The 22,003-nt window shown below is 39.3% G+C and overlaps 2 protein-coding genes across 2 annotated transcripts; one reads left to right on the forward strand and one right to left on the reverse strand.

Annotated features, from left to right (window-relative positions):
* Positions 1–7,809: 7,809 nt before the first annotated feature.
* PLN (phospholamban) lies at positions 7,810–7,968 on the forward strand. Its single transcript, XM_009070469.1, has one exon. The coding sequence runs from the start codon at positions 7,810–7,812 to the stop codon at positions 7,966–7,968; it is 159 nt and encodes a 52-aa protein (XP_009068717.1).
* Positions 7,969–20,301: 12,333 nt separating this feature from the next.
* CEP85L (centrosomal protein 85kDa-like) lies at positions 20,302–21,131 on the reverse strand (the record flags this gene model as incomplete). Its single annotated transcript, XM_009070470.1, has 1 exon — positions 20,302–21,131. A coding segment is annotated over one exon (830 nt), but the record flags the coding sequence as incomplete, so codon positions are not given.
* Between the last annotated feature and the right edge of the window lie 872 nt (positions 21,132–22,003).

Genomic DNA, 22,003 nt, shown 5'->3' on the forward strand with positions numbered 1-22,003 from the left:
AAGATGATGATGTTGGAAAACATATGCACTGTAAATTGAATATCAAAACTATATATAGTGAAAGTCTAGTTTAAGAAATACCTTGTACAAAAGAAAGTCATTGCAAGTCAAACACCCACATGAAATGTAATTACCCACACTATTTAGGGTTTTTATGATGAGAAAAATATTGCTGTAGCAAAAGTAACACATCCCAAACAGCTCCCTGAACAAACTCCCATTTAAGTTCTTGTTTAAGAAAAGGCAGGGCATTAGCAAGCAGCTCCCTCTGCTACCCCACCGAGGCATGCTGCTTCCCAAATTCCCTCACCCTGGGGCTGAGCAGGTGGTCTCCCTGGCACACAGTTCCCTTCATAAAAGGAAAGATGTTGCCCATGTTTAATATATTACTGCTGCGACAAGTTTAGAGGAGCCACTGCCTGTGTCAGAAGGCAGAGATGGAACCAATCAACTCGTGAGCTGCTGAATGACACTGAAGTCCTGCCTCTGCGACTTCTGTTATTTTTTCCCCTCAACCTACTTCAATTGTTTCCACAACTTGGTCACAGACTCAGACAAGTTGCCAGAGATCTACAAGCACATCCCACAGCCTGGAGCAAGCTCCTCTGTGCTGCACTAACAGCCACACCAGAGGTAAGGAACCTCTCTTTGGCAATGCTTTTCATTCTCTGTAGCTGTAGTTTTCTACAAAACCTTCTCTATTCAAATTAACAGCGGGGTTTAATTATTTATCAAAAATACGGAACTGTAGACATTGTAGACTGGGTCAAAAATATAATGCTGTGTGGGGAGGATTTTAACAACAGTAAAGGCAATAGGTTTTTCTACATGCTCATGGGATACTACCTGTCCTTGGGTACATGATTTTATACAGGTGGAATTGCACCAGGAGGTGAGAAGGCTTCACCATCTTCCTCAGACCTTTGTCTCTCTCCTCTTGAATTTAATATCTTTTCCTTGGGATTTTTTATTTGGTTTGGGGTTTTAATCCAAAATCCACAGAGAGTAATTCACTTAAAGTTTTGTAGCGACACTTTTTCCCCAAAACTGTGTATTCATAGCCCACAAAGCTCTTTCACCATGTAACTCAGAAAAGCATTTTTCTGATTTAGTATGTTGAGAGAACAAACCTTTTTTTGCTGTATGATTAAAATTACCCTTAATTTAAAAATTTAAGTCGTTCAAAGCAGTACTAGAACTGAAATTATAGCATGTTACTACAAGTGCAGATCAAGCTACAGAATTCATACAGTGTTTTCCCATTGAATTACATTAAGGTTTATTTTCTCCTGTTGGTCACTGTAACTGCCAAACTTGTTCTAGATTGCTTCTATGTTAAATCAATAATTTAGCTAGGATTTGTAACATCATGAACTGAATTTCAAATGCAGAAAACAATCCATTTATTTCTAACTAAGGGAAGCACATACACACTGCACAACAAAATACAAACCCAGCTTTAAAAGCATTGCATGGAAAAAAAGTGCATCTCACACAGAAGCGTCACATAAATGACATTTGATATTTACATATACAAATACTTAAAAAACCAATATCATTCATGAACATGTAGGCTTCTAAGTCATTTGTGCTCCTTATAATCATACTCCTGTCTTTCATTGATTCACACCTTACTACTTCTCTCTACTTACGGTTCTGGTTTTAGAAAAGACAACCTTAATATAGACTTGAATTTTGTGAGGCATTTTCCATGTTACTGAACAGACACACCTCATTCCTTTTCCTCCTAGTGACTGGTATGCATTGAGCAAAAATGCATTCAGATGCTAGCTTTTGTGCTCAGCAGCTTTGTGCCAGTTTTGAACAGATCAGTGCTGGAAGCATCCAGACATCCTGGTACTCCTAAAGCAATCAATCTGATAGCAAGCTCTCTAGAAGCTGTTTCCAGTAGGCAGAAGCAGCACTTCAGAACTTGCAGTGCATTCAAATCAATGCCTACAAGAAGCCAGAAGATTCTGAGACAGACATTTTTTTCAAGGCTAAAGTTATGCAAAATATACATTTAAGCGGAGAGAGGAAATAGATTCCCTGTGTGGTAGAATGAACCTTTTCTCTCCCACCACAAATACTGTATTTTTAAAGGGGTGTGTGTATGCAGAGGTTATGCACATACACGCACATTGAACACACACGCAGGAACTTAACTGCAGCAGGCAGCTCTTCTGAAATGCATCCACAGCTACAGCAGGTTAGTTGCCCATTTATCTGAATTCTATCCTGTCACAAAGTTCAGTAATTTAAAGGAGATGAGAGTGTGGCTTAACTGTTAAATTTAAAAATTTCACACCGATAACGTCCAAAGCAACAGACATCCAAACACAGCGTAACAACAACTCACAGTCATGATAGAAGCATGTGCTACATAGCAGGTGATAAGTGTTACAAATCAGATGTAAAATAACTCATTTAATTTTATGCCCTTTTAATTTTGCCACTCATTTCTCGGGACAGCTATGTTATAATTATATATATTTAAGAGAGATTCAGATTTATGGATGTACCACATTTCTATTTTTAAAAGTTGCATTTATTTCTCACCCTCTGAGGTTAGGAATAGAATATCTTCCTTGTACAACATGAAATTCCTTAAAATTAGTTTGCATTTGATAGCGCAAAGGTGATTTTCACTGATTTTTTCACACCATCAGCAAACAAAAATATATGGGATACACCTACACAGCTACAAGAGGGTCTTTTTATCTGCTTTAAGAATAATTTGATTTAGGAATAGAAAAGTACCCCAACAGGAGAAACAAAAAATCCCACAGCGATGTAATGTTATGTTCCCTAAACTATAAGACACTTGAGAACTGGAAGATTCCTTTTGCATTCTTGAGATTGATACACAGCTTAAGAGAACTTTCCTGGCACCAAGTTACTTATCAGAAGTTGAATTTACCTACTACATCCCTCTCAATCAATGCCATGTCATTGTCCCCTGAGCTGCTAGAAGGTTAAAAACAGAACTTGAAACATTCTCTTCCACTTCTACTTTTTATACATGCCAGATGTATTTCAATTTTTACTCCATTTCAAACTGCACCTATCCCACTTCCTATTAAAGCAACATATGAACCACCAGAACCTAAAACTCAATGTGAAACAATTTGTTAGGTGCTCAGTGCACACAGCAAAGGACTTTGATTCCTAAAAGAAAATTACTGTCATACCAACAGCCTGGAAATGCTGTACAGTTATTTTATGTTTCATTTTGACGAGGAGAACAACATTTCTGGTGAGGAAGCACCTGCCTACACTAGATCCCACTACATGGTCCTGAAGGAGTGGCACAGAATTTAACCCATTTAAAAACTAGCCCAAAGCACTGGCTCCCAGGCTGCTTTAACAGACCAGCACACATAAATCCCAGTTAGCAGGTATGAGAATAACTTCCAAAAACCAACATGCCAAATCCGGTGTGTTCAGCCATTCATCGACGTAATTTCTTGGCATCTACACCTTTCACATTCTCATGGACTTGAAACACAGGTAAAGGCTCTTACTGTTGATTTTGCTTCTAGAACACTGAGAACACCAAAGCTAGTCAGAAGGAAGATTGTAGCACATTACATTTACACAGGACAGCCAGCAAAGATGAAAAACATGCCTACACACATCAACTGCAGCTGCTGTGCACAGGCAGAGCTTTAAAATTCCACAGCATCTTCTCCGGGGGCCACACGCTCCACAAACAATGGTGACAAAAGGCTTCAGGTTTAATTCAACTCAAAGTATTTAGTCCTGCCTGCAGGGTTCTTCTCTGCTTTGGCCCCATACACACAGACCTTTAAACATATCTCCTCTGAACATGCAGAAGATGCTGCTTCTTGTCTAGCAGTATCATATTGCTCACACAAACAGCACTGTAGAAAGAAATTCCTGCGAATTTTTAGGCCAGGTAATTTTTTGGCAACAGTTCTAAACACGTACTAGACTAAGGATCATATAACTTGATATACCTTTTGCATCACTATGTGTTTATGGTTATTAAGACCTGTACTAGACTAAGTATCATATAACTTGATATACCTTTTGCCTCACTATGTGTTTATGGTTATTAAGACCATTTCAATGGATGAAAGTGAATTACTGGAGGTTTGGGGCATCTCATTGTAAAAATCTGTGCAACAGACCTAGGCAACATTACTTTTGAACATTGCCCCCTTCAGGGCTTCACTTAGTTGTGTGGAACTGCAAGAATTCAAGTATGTCAAACCTCTTCTATTCCACTGATATCATTGCTGCATTTAGTAAACATATGACAAGAAACAGGCTGCAGCCAAAATTGCTGTGGCATTTCCAAAGGAGCCAAATTTATCTCGTGTGACTTCAACGGAGTCAACGCAGTTGCACCAGGAACAAACATGGCCCACAGTTTTCACTTTGGTCACACACCCCCTGCCATTGTGAAGGACACCCAGGAGCAGAGACAAAAATAACCCAATACAAATTAGGCTGTCATTGTGAAGGACACCCAGGAGCAAAGACAAAAATAACCCAATACAAATTAGGGAAACAGTCACACGTTAGTGAAGAAGGAAGCAATAACTGATTGCTAACTCATTCTTGGGCAACAGGTATAGGGGATCCCCTACACAGTAACATATATGGTCAGCCACGAGACCTCTTCCTGCAGATTTGCACAGGGCCCAAGACAAGCCTTTCACATCCATTAACAACACTGATAAAGCACACAATCACACAGCAATGCAGCCAGTAGTTCCTCTTGTGCAATGCTCAGTCACGTCACACAAGGAACACTTTCTGACTTTTAGAAAATATCAAATACAGTTTGCCCTTTTGCTGCACTTTTGTTTCAAGAAGTGGTGTGTGCATGCATAATATTTCTTTATATTGGCCTAAAACACTAGGGACTGAACAGCAGAGAGCAGCTACTGTTTGTGGCAATGATCAGCCGACACTGGGGACTGAACAGCAGAGATCAGCTACTGTTTGTGGCAATGATCAGCCTTCATTTCTGTGCAATTATCCATTTTGATCTTGACAGTCACCCATGCACAGCTGTGTTACTGAAACTGTTTCTCTTTATGCACACTCTAGGTGGGTGACAGTGCCATGGAGGATTAACAAGCAAGGTATGTGTTCATTAGCTGAAGTCAAGAACTCATAAAGACAAACTTGTTGAAACATAGACACAGAATTGGCTTCCTTTGCTTACAAGAAAACTTCTGCCACAGCCAAGGCTTAGTAGGTTAAACAACACAAATGTTTCAAAAACATCCAAAACCATGTAAGCTTTTAAACGAAGAAAACTATGTTGCTCCATTTTGTCCTTCCCTCATCCCTTCTCTACAAGATTTTCTAACTGTTAAAGGTACACATTTTAACTTCAGCTGTCTTCCTTTTTGTAAGGATCCTTTTGTAACACTTGTCTGGCCATGCATGTCCAAATATCAAATGCCAACTCAGCTCGACTGAACCTTGTGACCTATTGCCAGTTCCCTCAGCAACATCCCTCACTCACTCCAAAGGGAAGAATACCTTTTTTCCCTCCCAGAGCAATCTCGCCATGTCTCCTCACCTATTTTGACCTTGTATCTGCAATGCTCAACCAGCTAATATTGATTTTTATGGAAGCACTTAAGCCCCAGGTCCTTGCCCCTTGAGTAATGCAAGTGAAACATGCAGCAACACAGCAATGCAGGTAAATCTAACACAGTACATATGAAATGGACTTACTGTGCATATGCACAGGTAAACATCAATGCTGTTTCAATCCTTTTGTGGGCCACAAGAAAACCAGCAATCAGGAAAAGGAATGTTGCTGTAGCAGGTCACATACAGCCCAAAGACCAAGGACTGCACACACCCTGCATTTAAAAAAAAAAGATAAATCACAGAACAAGCTGTGATGAACTCATGGGCAGGAAATACTGTTCTCTGTGCAGTGTCTGTCACACAAGCTGGTTACACAAACTCCTTTCTACTAACGTAAATCCATTAGTGGTTCATCTACCACAACTTGTCTGGAAGAAGATAAACAGCCTAATGCACGCCAGCCTGTACTGGGCTGGGAGAATGAAAGTGCCTTCAGCCAAGTCACTTGCAAATTCCTCTGTGCATGTCTGGCTTTTGCTGCACTTGGGACAGACAGTGACTAGCAAAGAGCTAAGCAGAATATACTTGGCAAGCACTTTAACTGCTTAAATAGATGAAAACAGGTATAGCATCAAGTCAAACAAAGCTGAAAAATTCTAGTCACTATGCGAGTAAGCTCCTGGTGTATGTTTTGTTCTCAATAAAATCAAGATCAACCATAGCTCAAAACATCATAAAAATCTTATGTTGAATTTTAGGGGGAGATGTCATCACACGGAATCCTCTAAAGGTATTAAAATATCCATGTGCAATGTATTTTCTTTTGAAAGTCTCTTTTAAATACCAACAGTGCCACTGAATGCACATGTATTCTGTTCACACAGTACCGTTTGGCTCTACGGCCCAATCTGGAGGGACTAAAGAAAGAAGAGCCTGAAAGACACTTCTGTTTCCTTTTAAGGTTTTTCCATTTTAGCCACATATAAAGACAAATGCATGGACAACAAAGTATCCCTGATTCAGTCAGGACCATCATGTCATTTGGACAGTAGATATCTAAGCAATGATTTTTCTTTATGTGGCATACATGACAGGAATTTATTGCCAAAAAGAAAAAGAGGTGATGAGAAGCCTTCTGTGAAACATACAATCACAATATAAATTCATTAAACATTTAGGGGCAAGTGCAGCTTTAGGAACAAAATTTGTCAGATGGATACATATCATTATCTTGAAAAACACACTGAGTTTTCACATTGTGACAGCACTTACAGAACGCACCTCACTCTGAGCTAAGCAAGCATATACAAAAGCCAGCTTATACTTATTGAGAGTTTTAAGACAAATGACACCCTGTGTTTCCACCTGCCATTAAAAAGGGGGAAACATACTTTAAATGTAACTCTCAATTCAGAGACAAAGTTGTGTACATGCTTAGTTTTGTTCCTCATAGCAGTCCTCTGCCTTTGCACCTAACTTTCATAACACACTATCCTACATGCATTAAAAAAAAATTTAGTCCTTACTCTACCTTGTCTGTTGAGAAATATACTACTAAAATTCCCTATAGCAGTGATGCAATAGCCTTTAATTACCCACCATAAAGAACTTTTACTTGGAATACTTCACCAAGATTTCTTTTCCTCCCTTCCAGAAAAAGATACTGGTAAATCAGACTATACGCCCCAGTCAGTAACAATCAGCAGTACCACCTAGATGATCTAGTTGAAAGGTCTATGACCCTAGTCTTACTATCAAGCTTTCACATGTGCTTGAACAAATAAAGCAGAGGGGTGTGTATGGGAGGGCAATCAGCCACGACCTTTTCACATACTGTGAAAGAGAGGGAGCTTAGGATCCAAAGCAATTATCTGGGCAAAACCCATATATCCACGATTTCCATATTACAGCTCCTCCCCACTGCTAATCAGCAGGTGTTTGGTAGCCTTCAAGAGGAGACACACAATACAGCACAAATCTTGTTTTAAACTAAAAACACTGTAAAAGCAATCTATTCCAGGCTTTTCAGAACTTTAAAAACAATCTCTATTTGCACTCTTTGAAACATTTCTGCATTTCTAATTCTTTGCTTTCCTGCTTTTCCAGCTCAACAAAGGCTGTCTAAAACAAAAAGAGAAGATATTAGGCACTTTGCACTGTTCCTGACAACTGCTGTTCTTTCCTGCACTCCTAAAACCTCTGATTTGTGCCCTCTGCTTTCTTGTTGCCATGGAGAAGGTCCAACACATAACCCGCTCTGCTCTGAGGAGAGCCTCAACTATCGAGGTCAACCCACAAGCACGCCAAAACCTCCAAGAGCTCTTTGTGAATTTCTGCCTGATTTTAATTTGCCTCTTGCTGATTTGTATCATTGTGATGCTTCTCTGAAGTTCAGCACCTCTCTGCACCATCCTCCAGGAAAGTCGTCCCAGACAGAAGAGAGACCTACACCCACAACTCCCAATGCAAGGATCCTCTTGTGACAGGGGATAGCCCTTGGACTAGAGCTGTGTGTCAACCAGTGCCCTGTTATCTTACTACCTGCTACATGTATTAAATACATCTTCTGTGCAGGACAGTGTTTAGAGCCTGTAGTTACGAAGTTGTGCATGACCCAATTTATCAGTCTCAATCAAGGGACATCTTTACTAAATGGGGTAAAATACTGATGAATAAGATTACCTGTCCCTGTCAGTAACAGCCAGCAGTTGGCAAGTTCCTCAATGTTTTAGTTAGATAAAGAGAAACTTCACTTTTTGAGGGCCTGAGTGTGTTTAGGTTTCTCTGAAAATCCTTAAGCCCTTGGAGGGGTTCCAAATTTGGCCCATGTCTGCCCAAAGATGAGCTTACAGGCACACAGCCCTCAACATACCTTAGGAAAATTTCTGCTCTGCTTACTTCAAGGTACTGCATCTCTGCATATACAACTGAAGGCATTCAAATTGGCTTAGTGGTTTTTAAGGGAATATGAAAATAAATCAGAATTCTCTTATAACCCAGAAATACAAACTATTGCATATGCTTTTTCTCCCTCTTTAAGAGAGCTTATATATGTGAGATCTGGAAATATTTCAGTATGTTTTGCAGGGAAAAAATTGACTCTATCACACTGATATCAAAGATTTTGTTTCCTAGAGTTATTTAACTGACATGACAATTGGCAGAACTTGGAAATAATTCTCAGAGTGCTTAATATTTGACTTCAGACAACTTAATTATGGCCTGCTGTAATTTATGAAATAATTTCCTTACTTTAAAACTGCAAAAAAAAACTTAGAACTTGCCAATGTCACAGAAGGTGGCTTATATCTGATGTGATAAAGAGAAAAGTCTAGGTCACCATTACTGCTGTGATTGAAGTGTATCATACAAATACAAGTAGCACTACCACCTTCAACTGCAAATCCCTGCTAGAGAACATTCAAGTATTTTCCTAAAATAAATGATAGATTAAAAAAGTAAAAAAATTACAGATTATTATGGACAAGAGAGGAAAGCATTGCAGAAATATCTAATCAACATGTAAACCACAGTCTACACATATAAATGATGATACTTCTACTCCAGCAGTTGTGAGTAACAAAGACTGAGCAAAAGACTTCCAACTCTACTACATGTTGCTGTATTAAGATAAACTCCTAGAAACTTGTTACAGTTCAAATTTAAAAAAAGCTCAAGAATCAACAGGCTGAGGTCAAAGAGACATCCATTTTGTAAAGAGATATCTCTGTATACCACTCTATGTAAGCAATTCTATTGATGAATACAGAAAATCAAGACAAGTTTATCTTAATCCTGTATTCTGCCTTTAAGACTTAGTATTTCTTGAGTAGAGGTTGACAATGAACAGCTGAGCAAGAAAAGAAGAAATCTTAGAAAAAAACTCTGTATTCAGTGGAACGCAAGTAAATCCAGTGGTGACGCACTTCCTATCTGGCCAATAGATATATTGAGACAGGAACTCTGAAATAAGGTTAACCCTTACAGGAAATTAAGACAACTACTGTATGGGGATTAGGGCAAGCACTGGTGAGACTGGCAACACACCCTCACACTTGCAAGTTAGTATATGAGCCATTTATGATTTGAACTGTCAGTGTAAATCTCAATTTCCATTTCATGCATTCTGGCCACTCTCACAAACACATGAGATTTGAGTAAGCATGTTTTTCCCTTTTAATTCCTCTTCACTTTCTTCTCTTTTCAAATCTATATTTTTATGATGGATAGGGTTTCCAGCTTTAGTTTGCCTTGGATGCGTTTCAAGAGACTTCAATCAGAAATAGATACCAGTTCTACAGTACTGAAAATTTGCTGAAGAAAAAAGGGTGTTAAGAGTAAAATATCAGCCCATACTTTCTGAAGACATGTTTGGATTATAGGTTTCAGAAACCAGTAATATATAGGAGTCAAAATTGCATAAAAAAAATACACCCCCCAAAACAAACCCTCTAACTTCCTCTTATGTATGTGAGAAACCATTATTTAGAAAGCAACAAACAAACAAGAACAAAACTAAATCATAAATGAACTAGAAGCCCTACTGTTACTTTACAGCACTGCAGACAATTTGCATGTACTGCACAGTTCATCTGAGTCTTAGGATTCTGCTGACCAGAAAACCTGCTACAATCCTCTGTATAGCCAAATGTCAACTGAACCCAGAGATTAGGAAAAAACCCCACCTTTTGTACATAGTACAATCTTCTTCATAGAATTATATGATTTAAAAATAATATCTACTGTATTTTTATTTATTAAAATGACTGCTTGAAAATATATTAATGCATAAGATACTTAGGTGCAATTCCGCTTAGAAAGAAGCATCCATTCTAGCAATTACTTATTAAAGTCATGTGAAAAACAGCTAGTCATCACATAGCTTCCTAATTCTCCTCACCTTTATTCATTCTGTTTTGGTTTAATCTTGACTGTTTTGTGATGTCGAGATCACTTACATGTACCTAATTCACACTCAGTAGCTAGTGCTCCTAAGTAAGCCTAACGAGTTTTATGAAAGTGTGATCAAAAAGTTCACTACTTTTATGAGCCATAATAAAAACTGCAAACACAACTTGTAGCTTGGATTAAGTTTTCAGTTCTCTGCTCCACTCTACCCAAGCCTAAATCTTTTTCCTAAATTCATCTTACACACTGATAGCGAATAAAGACAGATAAACAGGTAACAATCTGGTAGTATTCTTCCTCCAAAAAAAATAAATTACAAACTTCTGTGGCAATTTTACACAGGGAAGAAGCTGAATCAGGAGCAAAAGTATGCTGATTTAGAGATATGCTGAGCCAGCTCCTCAGCAAAAATTGATACATCTACCCATTATTTTCTATGCAAAAATATGACCCATTTAAAACTGAAATTTTGCTCTGATCAAGACTAGGCAGTAAGGCACTTTAGAAGGCAGCAGATACTTGCATTTCTTTACTAACTCTTCTGCATCAATTTAGCAAAAACTACCATTCTTAGCAAAACTGAACAACCCAGTGGAAAGACAAGTGTAAAATAGACTTAAATCAAAATTTTCCACACAACATGCACAAAATGTTTGCTGTCCCCCAGCACAAAGAATTGTAAGCTTTGCTACAACCACACCAACCACCAATGATACAAATAAGTCAGTGGTATCCTGGGATGTATTAGGAAAAGCATTGCCAGCAGGTCGAGGGAGGTGATCCTGCCCCTCTAATTCAAGCCCAGTGAGGCCACATCTGGAGCACTACGTCCAGTTCTGGGGTCCTCAGTACAAGAGGGACATGGAGCTCCTGGAGCAGGTCCAGCAGAGGGCAACAAAGGTGATTAAGGGATGGAGCATCACTATTACAAAGAAAGGCTGAAGGATCTGGGCCTGTTCAAGGATCTGAGCCTGTTCAGCCTGCAGAAGAGACAGCTAAGAGGGGACCTTATCAATGTATGTAAGTACCAGAAGGGAGGATATCAAGACGATGGAGCCAGGCTCTTCTTGGTGGTGCCAAGCAATAGGACAAGAGGCAATGGGCAGAAACAGATGCACAGGAAGTTCCACATGAATGTGAGGAAAAACTTTACTCTGTGTGTGACTGCACACTGGAACAGGTTTCCAGAGAGGTTGATGAATACTTCGTCACTGGAGATATTCAGGAACTATCTGGATGAAATCTTGTGCCATGTGCTGTAGGACAACCCTACCTGAGCAGGGAGGTTGGACCAGATGACTCACTGTGGTCCCTTCCAACCTGACCAATTCTGTGATTCTGTAAAATATCACCCATGTTGGTTCATGCCAGCATGCATTTTCAACTATGAAAGTCTCAAAGACTTCATACTAGCACGTACAATGTATCAATACCTTACTCATTCCCATTTTAGAAACAAAACAAAGTTTTTTTCAACACTGTCATATATCTAACTTGCAAAATATACAGCATTTATTTCAAAAGTACCGGAATTAATATTTGTATATGTAAAGAGCAATGCCATGTGATCTAGGATGTCCCTGCATGAGCAGGGACATTAGACCAGATGACCCTCTGTGGTTCCTTCCAACCTTACCCATTCTGTGATACAAACAGAACAATAATCATGGCAGATGCACACACTTATGCTGAAACAAACTTCACCTTTATCTTCTCAGCCAAAATTAGAGCACAGTAATTGAACACATTCATTTAGGAACTATTCTTGTTTATATCTGGAAGCATTCTAATGTACTACAAATTACTGACCAGATACCTGTATTTGCATAGCTATTAATAAATAGTACCTATCAGAACCCAGTTGGAAAATACTTGTGAAATACTACAAGATGGCTAGTAATAAATAGTACCTATCAGAACCCAATTGGAAAATACTTGTGAAATACTACAAGATCCATAGATATCTTTTATTTAACAACAAATGTAGTCCATTTAGCTTTGACAACCATGTTAAAAAACTGGGAAAAAACCCAGGAATATTTATAGGGATTCCTTCAAAAACTGATGCTCAGATCAGTAAGAACCCTGGTAATTTAAATTACATAAAACAGGCCCTACATCTACTTTAATATCTGCCTGATTGCTTATAAGCCTGTTTGGTTTTTTTTAAGGTAAAAGAATGCCAGAAGTTACATCTTTGTACAAAACACAAAACTATAAAACACTGCCCTCTTGTGATCTTCCCTAAAACCTACCTGATTATTAAATGCTTTGGCAACTGTTTTCGCTGTTAGGGCTGAGTGGGTTTATATGTTCCTTTCATTTATGTATACATATTTCTATATACAAACCTCAATTGTTAAGTTGTTAATATTCTAAAACCTACCTGATTATTAAAAGCTTTGGCAACTGTTTTCTCTGTTAGGGCTGAGTGGGTTTATATGTTCCTTTCATTTATGTATACATATTTCTATATACAAACCTCAATTGTTAAGTTGTTAATACTATCGTAAAATAGGTTATTGCATATGTGCTATTAAAAGTACTAAAGGCACATCCTCTGTCAGCCCAATCTAGATTCTTAATAAGGCATTTGCCAAGCTGCAATGAATCTTACACAGCACATTGCTGGCAAAATGTGGCCTACTGCCCTGCACAGTGCCAAACCTTAGAAGGTAGGAAATGCTCCTATTAAGAGGTACATTTTGCCCAGATAAGTTTTCTTTTTTTGCACCTACAGAGATACAGAGGTACATTTTGCCCAGATACGTTTTCTTTTTTTGCACCTACAGAGATATTTTAGAAATAAATTTTCAACAGTTTGCTGTTGAAACAGAATAAGGATTGAGAAGAGCCAATCTTCTGAAGAGTAGCTGGGCCTGAAAAGTACCATACACATTTTAAAAAGTCAATGAAAAGCCAAACAGTATAATCATTAATTAGTTCTTCAGAAATTCTCCACTAGTGAAGTGAAAGCTATTGTTAACTTTTTAATTTTATTTTATTTTTAAGGTGTTTGGGGAAAGTCTTGTAGGAGCATCCAGAATCCTTTTCCAGAAAGAAAAACCCAAGTTATTCCAAACAAACATTTAAGTGACAGAAACTAAACTCAGGTAAACAACAGTGGACACAATGAAATCTGTGTGAATCTACATGGCTTATTACTGAAGGAGCAACCCAAAGCTACAGTTAAGAGTGCTGCAAGCACAAGAGGGCAGACTGATGCACATTATGGATCTTGCCAACAACAGAGGTCTCAATCTGCTACTCAATTTTCTGCTCATTGTCTTGGTTCTTGTGCTCGCATTTATCCTCGTGAAGCTGATGTGAACCTCTGCAAGGCTCTGGTTCCTTCTCAGATCTTGTTTTGAGGATTTTGCAATGATAATGTAAACACTTCAAACTATCTGAATATAAATATGCAATGACTGCAGACGCTAGACAACTAGTGGATGTGTTTACACACCAAACTGATCAGAAAACAATCCTAAAAACTGTGCACAACTATCTACTGACCACTGAGTAAAGAAAGCATCTAGAGCCTTGCTGAATACCTGAAGACAGCCAACTACATGCTCCTACAGCTGACTTGTATATAAAGATCTACAAAACATCTGCAACCTTCGAGGAACATAATTTCTGCAAAAAGGGGCAGCATAAATCAAGTCTTTAAAATGGGATTTCTGCAGAACATGTACTTCATTGGAAATGACATGGATACAGCAGGAAGTCAAAACAAAACTCCAGCACTGAGCTGACATCATGCATCCAATTACCTGTGGAGACAAAACCACAGATGCTGCAGATGGAAACAAAGATATCCACAAAAAGCAGCTTGCAGCAGCTGAGACGGAGATAAGTCAAGGTTAAATATGAAAACATAATTATTAGTTATACCATTTTTGGCCATCTACAGTTCACAGCAACACTTTAAAACCCAGAAGCCTTACTGTTATCTAGCAGTATCAAAAGAAACAGCTGTCAAAACAACTGAAAAACAAACAGCCATTAACCAGGGTTATCATCACTCTGCCTTGGAAACCCTTAACACTGGCACGTACACAGGCAGTAGGTGCATCTGCACAAACGCAAGACGTGTGCTACAGCCCCAGTAAGCTGGATTTACCACTTAGGAATAGGTCAAGTGAGCAGCGTGGGAGCCCTCCAACTATATTTGACAGACCACTTGTTACTTGCCAGTGCAATCATCCAGTACACAGCTTGTCCTCACCTCTAAGCATGCAACATAAACTTCTCACAGGACCTTCTTCTGTGGCCCTTTACAGGACGATGCACTTCGCTCAGAGGTTCCTGGGAAGGACAGTGACCAACAAGAGTACAGTTCTGTTGGAATTACTTGCCCAGAAGGCAGCTATACACACCTGAGATATGCTGAGAAAGGAGAAGACCATAAGTAGATTTTCATAATTACATTGGGGCCACACACCTTCCTCTTAGCATTTTGCTTTTCCAAGTGAAACACAGGAACAGTGTGCACTAAACACATATACATTGTACAGTAAACTTAATGTCATAGATATGCATATTAACAGTCTTCTGCACACATGCAAAAGAGACAGATGTGGCTAATGGGGTAAGGGAAGCCCCAGCTTACAGCTTTCTACTGCCAACAGCACATCCCTGATTCAGCACATATACTGCTGAGTGCCAAGTATATTACAGAGCTGATCTATTCATGTTCACACCCAGAATTTCCGTATGATTACTGATCTTGTGGGGTGGTTCAGTTATCTGGAAGAGACCCATGTAAACTGGATCTATGAACAAACTTTTCACAGGAAAAGGCAGTGTGACTAGCAAACCAGAAAGCTTATGTAACTCTTGCCATTAATACACATTCACGTTCCACTCAATGCTACCTGCTCCAAAGCTTAGGCAGCATTAGTGTGCTGGGTTTGGCTGGAACAGTGTTAATTTTCTTCACAGTACAGTAGCTAGCATGGGGCTACAGTTTGGTACAAGTCCAAAACATAATCCTGTACCAGCTACTACCAAGAAAGTTAACTCTATCCCTAAACCAGCACAATTAGCTAGAACAGCACAGATAGTTAAAATCAAAGTTTTTCTCTCACCGGCCCTGTGTGCAATAAACGTTTAAAACAGCTTCTGCAAACTACGTATCTATAGCTTTTTTATGTTGATAGTTACAGCTGCATGAATTCCCATCTGTTTGCATTTAAAGCAGAAAATTTGCACAACTACATCACTGTAAGCACTTCACCACTTATTTGGATAATCTTGAAATAGTCTGGCTGTTTAAAACAAAACAAAAAAAAATCCTGTAAATTTATATACTGATACACTGCTTGGGACTACACAAAGCTTATTGTGTGTACAATCTTCTGTGTATTCTACAGTTTCCTTATCTTAGGGAAGCTACTGTGACAGCAGATGGCCTTAACAAAAAAATAACACCATATATTCCTTTTTTAATAATAGGAAGGAGAAACATGAGCCTACTGCCACCAACAATCATGTATTTCCAGATCCAAAATGACATACAAAGGAAGTCTGCAAGAAACTTTGCCATTACAGCATGTAGAAACAACCCCAGTAGTCTCCTCTCAGCCAGCAATGAACATTACAGAATCCTCAACAAATGTTGAAATACACTACTGAAACTGAAACATGCATTTTCAAGAGATGACATATAAAGTTGGCAAAGTCATCGACTAACTAATGCCAAGTGTCTTTTTGCAATCAAGCATGGTCCAAGCTTGGTTTCCCATCATCTGCTAGCACTTACTCCAGACTGAACCCACATATGTACTACAATGAATGGAATCCAATTCGCTGGGCTACCAACTTCACAGCAAAAGGAACAGAACATGGAAGCTTAATTATGGCTCACAGTTAAGGAGTTCATTCTGCTAACCAAAATTGGTAGTTCTTCGTGTTATAAAGCTTTATCTTCCTGAAAAGTATGGCTTCATCACAACATGTTACAGGACAAATGTTGATATTAATAATTTTTAGTTTTCTGATCTACCAGGATTGCAAGAAAAAGCAGCTTTGAGTTGACACTTCAGAACAAAGTTTTCTGTGGCAACAATATTATTTGAAGAATGTTGTTAACTTTTCCTTTCAATTAAAACTTTACAGCTTTGTTTACCAGTGTTTAGGTATGTATGCAGTTTACTTTATTCGTTCTCTATTTTGCAATTAAAATTGGTATATCTCTGAAATTCTCAATGCATTAAAATTTAATTTCCAGTAACTTTTATATTCATGGTATGATCAATCCAGTATTTTCCTCATTTAAAAAAACAAACACTAAACCTGGTACATCAAGGGAAAAGATGCACTTAAGTAATTTCCATTTATTATCTCTGCTATATTCTGACACAAGTTAGCACGCCAGCATGAAATCATACAGATTTTTTTGTACGCTGGAAAAAAAAGAGATGTGATCCTGTGATACCTACAACACTGCAGAGTCAATAGATAGATATGGAACTTTCTGAAACCTTCCCTCTTGTTGTATTATTTCTAACAATTTTATAACACTGCAGAATCAATAGATAGATATGGAACCTTCTGAAACCTTCGTTCTTGTTGTATTATTTCTAACAATTTTAAAGGCATGTTTTCATTTTAAACCTAATTTCTGGACTAGCTCACAGCATGTACCTAAATGCATTCAGATAATGAGATATGTAATAGAATCAGACTTTAAGAAATGCCTTTAGATGAAAAAATAAAGCCTTGTTATCTAATTTGTCTGGCCTCCTAGTTCAGTACATGGGAACTGCTGTCATGTATAATAAGCATTTGTTTCCCTTAACACAGGCCCTATCACACATTTCCATACTGAAACATCACCTATAAGTAGAAAACAATTAAATAACTAAGTGTATGGTGAAATATAAATTCTGTTCATGACAATAGTTGTTTTTAAGTAAATGCATGATTTTCAGTCCTATAAAAATCAGTACATTTCCATCAGCATATATACAGATACATATATTGAAACAAAAGAACAAAAGCAACCCCCACTAAGAGGGAAAGAAAAATAAAAGAAGTTTCTATAGAGGTCTGGCTTTTCCCCTTTACAAATCATCAGCTTCCTCTAGCAAAATCTTATGCTTTCTACTCTCTGTCTCTTATATATATATGCCACTTAGGATTGTAGTTTTCAGGAACTCTCAGAAATAATAAACATCAGTTCCCAGGTGCACACATGGTGATCTCCCTGTAAAGCCCACAGCACAGTTATGCTGAAATGTCTTTAAAATACAGGTGTCAAGACAGAAGAATCATTCATTGGAGAAGAGGAATCAATGGAGAATTATTCATTGGAGGAGGCTCAGGGGAGATCTTATCACTCTCTACAACTACCTGAAGGGAGGTTGGAGTCAGGTGGGGGTTGGTCGCTTCTCCCAGGCAACCAGCAGCAGGACAGGAGGGCACAGACTCAAGCTCTGCCAGGGGAGGTTTAGGTTGGATATTAGGAAGAGATTTTTTACAGAGAGAGCAATCAGACATTGGAATGTGCTGCCCAGGGAGGTGGTGGATTCACCGTCCCTGGAGGTTTTCAAGACGAGACTGGATGTGGCACTTAGTGCCACGGTCTAGTAACCACGGTAGGGTGGTTGGACACAAACTTTGAGGTCTCTTCCAACCTAGCTGAAATACAGATCACATTTCAAGGCAACTCCAAATCATACCAATGGAAGCATTGGCGAAGGTCATCAGGAACCTCCTCCACAGTGATACGAAAGTAAGGGGAGCAAGAAAAAAAAAAATCCAACCAGTTTTAGGGAAGATACGAAAGTAAGAGGAGCAAGAAAAAAAAAATCCAACCAGTTTTAGGGAAAACTTCATTCTATAACGTTTCCCTGTCAAGAACCCAAAAAGGAGCAGCACTGCGTCAGAATTCCAGGCAGGGAGATAACCAGTGCTCGTGCGCGCCCTGCTGGCTCTGTCCCCAAACACAGCTCACAGCAGTGCCCGCAGGAACTGGTCTTTCAGTAGCCCTAGCAACACATACAGGGCTCAATCTGTGCCCAGCATCAAACTCTGCCTTGGTACACAGACTAGACAGTGCATTTAATCACAATCAGAGTGACAAAGCACTTGTGAGACATGAAAAAAAAACCAGAAGTTCAGAGTAGTTTTGATCTAAACAAAAGTAAGTTTCTAAAACAAACATTCTAAACAAAGTGTTGGGTAAAAGGTACATAAAAGATGATGAAATGACATATACCAAAACGAAGGAAAATAGCAAAGAAAGCTAACTCTGAATATATACTTAAATCAAAACCAGGGACAGTAATCTGCTCACAAACCCCACAGCATGTGTCTGAGGTGTTTGGGAAGATCTGAATGAACAGATAGACCAAACTCCTTCACAGCACCCTGCTGTCTCTTCCCAAACCCCTCGTGCTCTTGATGCCACCAGTAGCTGCCAAAAGCCTGGCCAGCAGTGTACCTCATGCTCTTGATGCCACCAATAGCTGCCAAAAGCCTGGCCAGCAGTGTCCCAGACCCCACCACAGCAGTGAGCCAGTTTCTGGCACTCTGGCTCAGAGAATCCCATCAGCCTCTGCTCTCTACCTGGGGAATTTCTTGGCATCAAAGTCTTCAAAAAGGTTAGAGAAAGATGATGGTTTCTGCAATAATAGAGGTAAAGGGTGGCTATGTGTAACAATGCCAGCTTTTCAGAGAGAACCTTAAGGACTACTATTAGTTTGGACATATTAATTGGTTTCAGATTTTGAGGTTAAAAAAACAAAAATTCCTGAACACAAAAAAGAAAACACCACCTTTTTGAGGTTAAAAAAACAATCCTGAACACAAAAAAGAAAACACCACCTCCACACCACTAAAAAACAAATCCAGATCACCATTAAGAACAAAACTGAATCCTGAGAAACTCTAAACTTATCAATCTTTCCTTCAATATACAACAGAAGAAAAACCAAACTTTGACCACAAGCCTGTGTAAAATACTTCATGTACTTCAGGCTGGAGAAAACAGGTAATTTGCACATATAGCTAGATTCTCTCTGCTCAGATTATATTCTAGTCTAACCATAGGATGCCTTTCAGACAAGTTTACATATTGTAAACTGCTTGGGATTTTTTTGGCAAGTCAAATGTGAACATGTAGATTTTAAATACTGTCTTCCTTCACAAACTGTATTTTCCCATTAAGGGAGGTGCTGGAAACAAAGAATGTGAATTGCCATGTTATAAAGGGTTACCTGTCTCAAAACTATGTGCTTGATGCTCTCTATAAGAAAATACTTCAAGTATGACACATAAACCCCACATATTATTTTATTCAAATAAACCAGATTCATTGACTACTCTTCCTTGATTTTAAGGAACTAAAAATATGCAATAAGATCAAATTTAATTCAGTTTTTAAGTGATGGGCATAGTGATACTGAATATTCATTCATCCTTGCTGTATGCAGGAGTCATTCTTATTTTGCTGAATGCACAAACGCTTTTTTTTTTTGTAAGCCTGTTCACGTCAAAATACATTCATGTTTCTCCCGCTACACTCTGGCCAAAGAGTCTCTCTAACACCACTGAAAAGGTTATTTGATGACCCTCTTACTGTGTCCAGCTTCAGATAAAGAAATGCTAGTCCTATGCAGACAGGCACAATGAATCAGAGCAAACTGTTAGCAGACACCAGACAAAAAAAACAACCCCAAAAAAGCACAACTGTTGGCACTAAGGTAATATTGAGAAACAAGCAGCAACATCCCCAATCAAAGTTTAAAAACATCACCACCTGGTTAAGAGGACCTGTTCCCTTTCCTGTTTCAATGAAAGCTGTTATTCCTTACGCACAACACACGATGCCACATGATGGCAGCAAACACCAAGCGTTCGCCTTACCTGCACAGGCTGTTCACCTCCTATCCTAAAATCTTCGAGCTGCGGCACATGCCATGCAGCCACACCGTAGGGCTCCTCAGCAGCCCTGCAGTCCAGGGGGTTTGCTCGCAACTGCTCCTTAAGCCACATCTGAGTCCTCAGCGCTGGCTGTATGGGAGCTGCGCTCACAGCCTGCGGTCCCAGCGTGGCGTATCTCTGTCCCAAAGCCTCACGACTCGCTGCCGTAGGTTTGCTCTCAGGTAAGGCACTGTAGGTCAAGTCTAAGGCATGCCTCCTACTCGGGGAATCCGAAACAAAATCGTCTTTGCTGCACGTCTCAAATTTGTATTTGCAGTCCAGTAGAGAAGATCGTTTTTTCCCCATTTCTTTGTCCTCAATTTTCAGCAACTCCATGCTGTCATGCAAACAGCTTGGCCCATTTGTCCTTAATTGTGGTGACACAACTTTGTCCGTATTAGCCCTGTATTCCACTGCGAGACTACTCCCATCTTGGCTGCAGGTATTTGGTGAGCTGAGTTTAGACAAGGAGGACCATTTTCTCACAGGTCTTGTATCCTTCATGTCAAGAGAATTGTCCAGGACACCCAGATTTCTGCCTCCTCCTGACCGTACAAAGTTTGTACTCCATTTTGAGCCATCAGACTTGAAAGCTTCCCTGTGTTTGGAAAGTGAAGAGCTGGCATTAGACGGCATCACATGGGCAGTGGGAATAGAAACCAGCGATCGGCAGGGCTTAAATGAGGATGTACCACTTGAAGTTGAATGATCTGTGAAGAGAGATTTATCATGTAAATAAGTACAACACAGAACTCATTAACACCAGTGCATAGAGGACAAACATCGAATTCAAGGTGAGAAGCAAAAATAGAAGAGATTTCTTGACAAAATAGGGTCTTCTAAACTGTTCAAGATTATGAGAATGGAAACCAGTTAAAGTGGGAGATTTTCAAATATGTTTTGCTCAGTTAACATCATTACAAAAAAAAAAAAAGTGTACTAAGCAGCAGTAAGAGCAGCTCCAGATAGAATTCTCAAGCTGTGAGCCAAAGGAAGATTTGTTCATTCTTTAAGATGGCAAGCTGGATTTCTCCCCCACCACCCCACATAATATTAAGTAGCTTCTATACCATAAATGGTAGAGATATCACAATTCAGGAGCCCCAAGACTGGTTCCTCTTCCAACGCTCCTCTTCTCATTTTTTAAAGGCCAAACAATTCACTAAATGCACTTTGTAAAATGGCAGTGCTGAAGACAAACCAAATTAATAATGGTCACTCGGACAGAGCTATTCATCACTTTTGGATCTCACCAATTTCAAAGTGTGCTTCCTGTGCTGGGTTTGGCTGGGATAGAGTTAATTTCCTTCATAGTAGCTGGTATGGGGCTAGGTTTTGGATTTGTGCCAGAGTGTTGATAATTTAGGGATTATTTAGTTACTGCTGAGCAGAGTTTACACACAGTCAAGGCCTTTCCTGCTTCTAACCCCACCCCACCAGTGAGGAGTCTGGGGGTGCACAAGGAGCTGGGAAGGGACACAGCCAGGAGAGCTGACCCCAACTGACCAAAATGACATTCCACACCACATAGCATCATGCTTAGCAAGAAAACTAGGGGGAAAGTCAATTTGGGGGTCTGCAG

This window comes from Acanthisitta chloris, unplaced genomic scaffold (genome assembly GCF_000695815.1).
Source record: "Acanthisitta chloris isolate BGI_N310 unplaced genomic scaffold, ASM69581v1 scaffold6382, whole genome shotgun sequence".
Lineage (NCBI taxonomy): Eukaryota > Metazoa > Chordata > Aves > Passeriformes > Acanthisittidae > Acanthisitta > Acanthisitta chloris.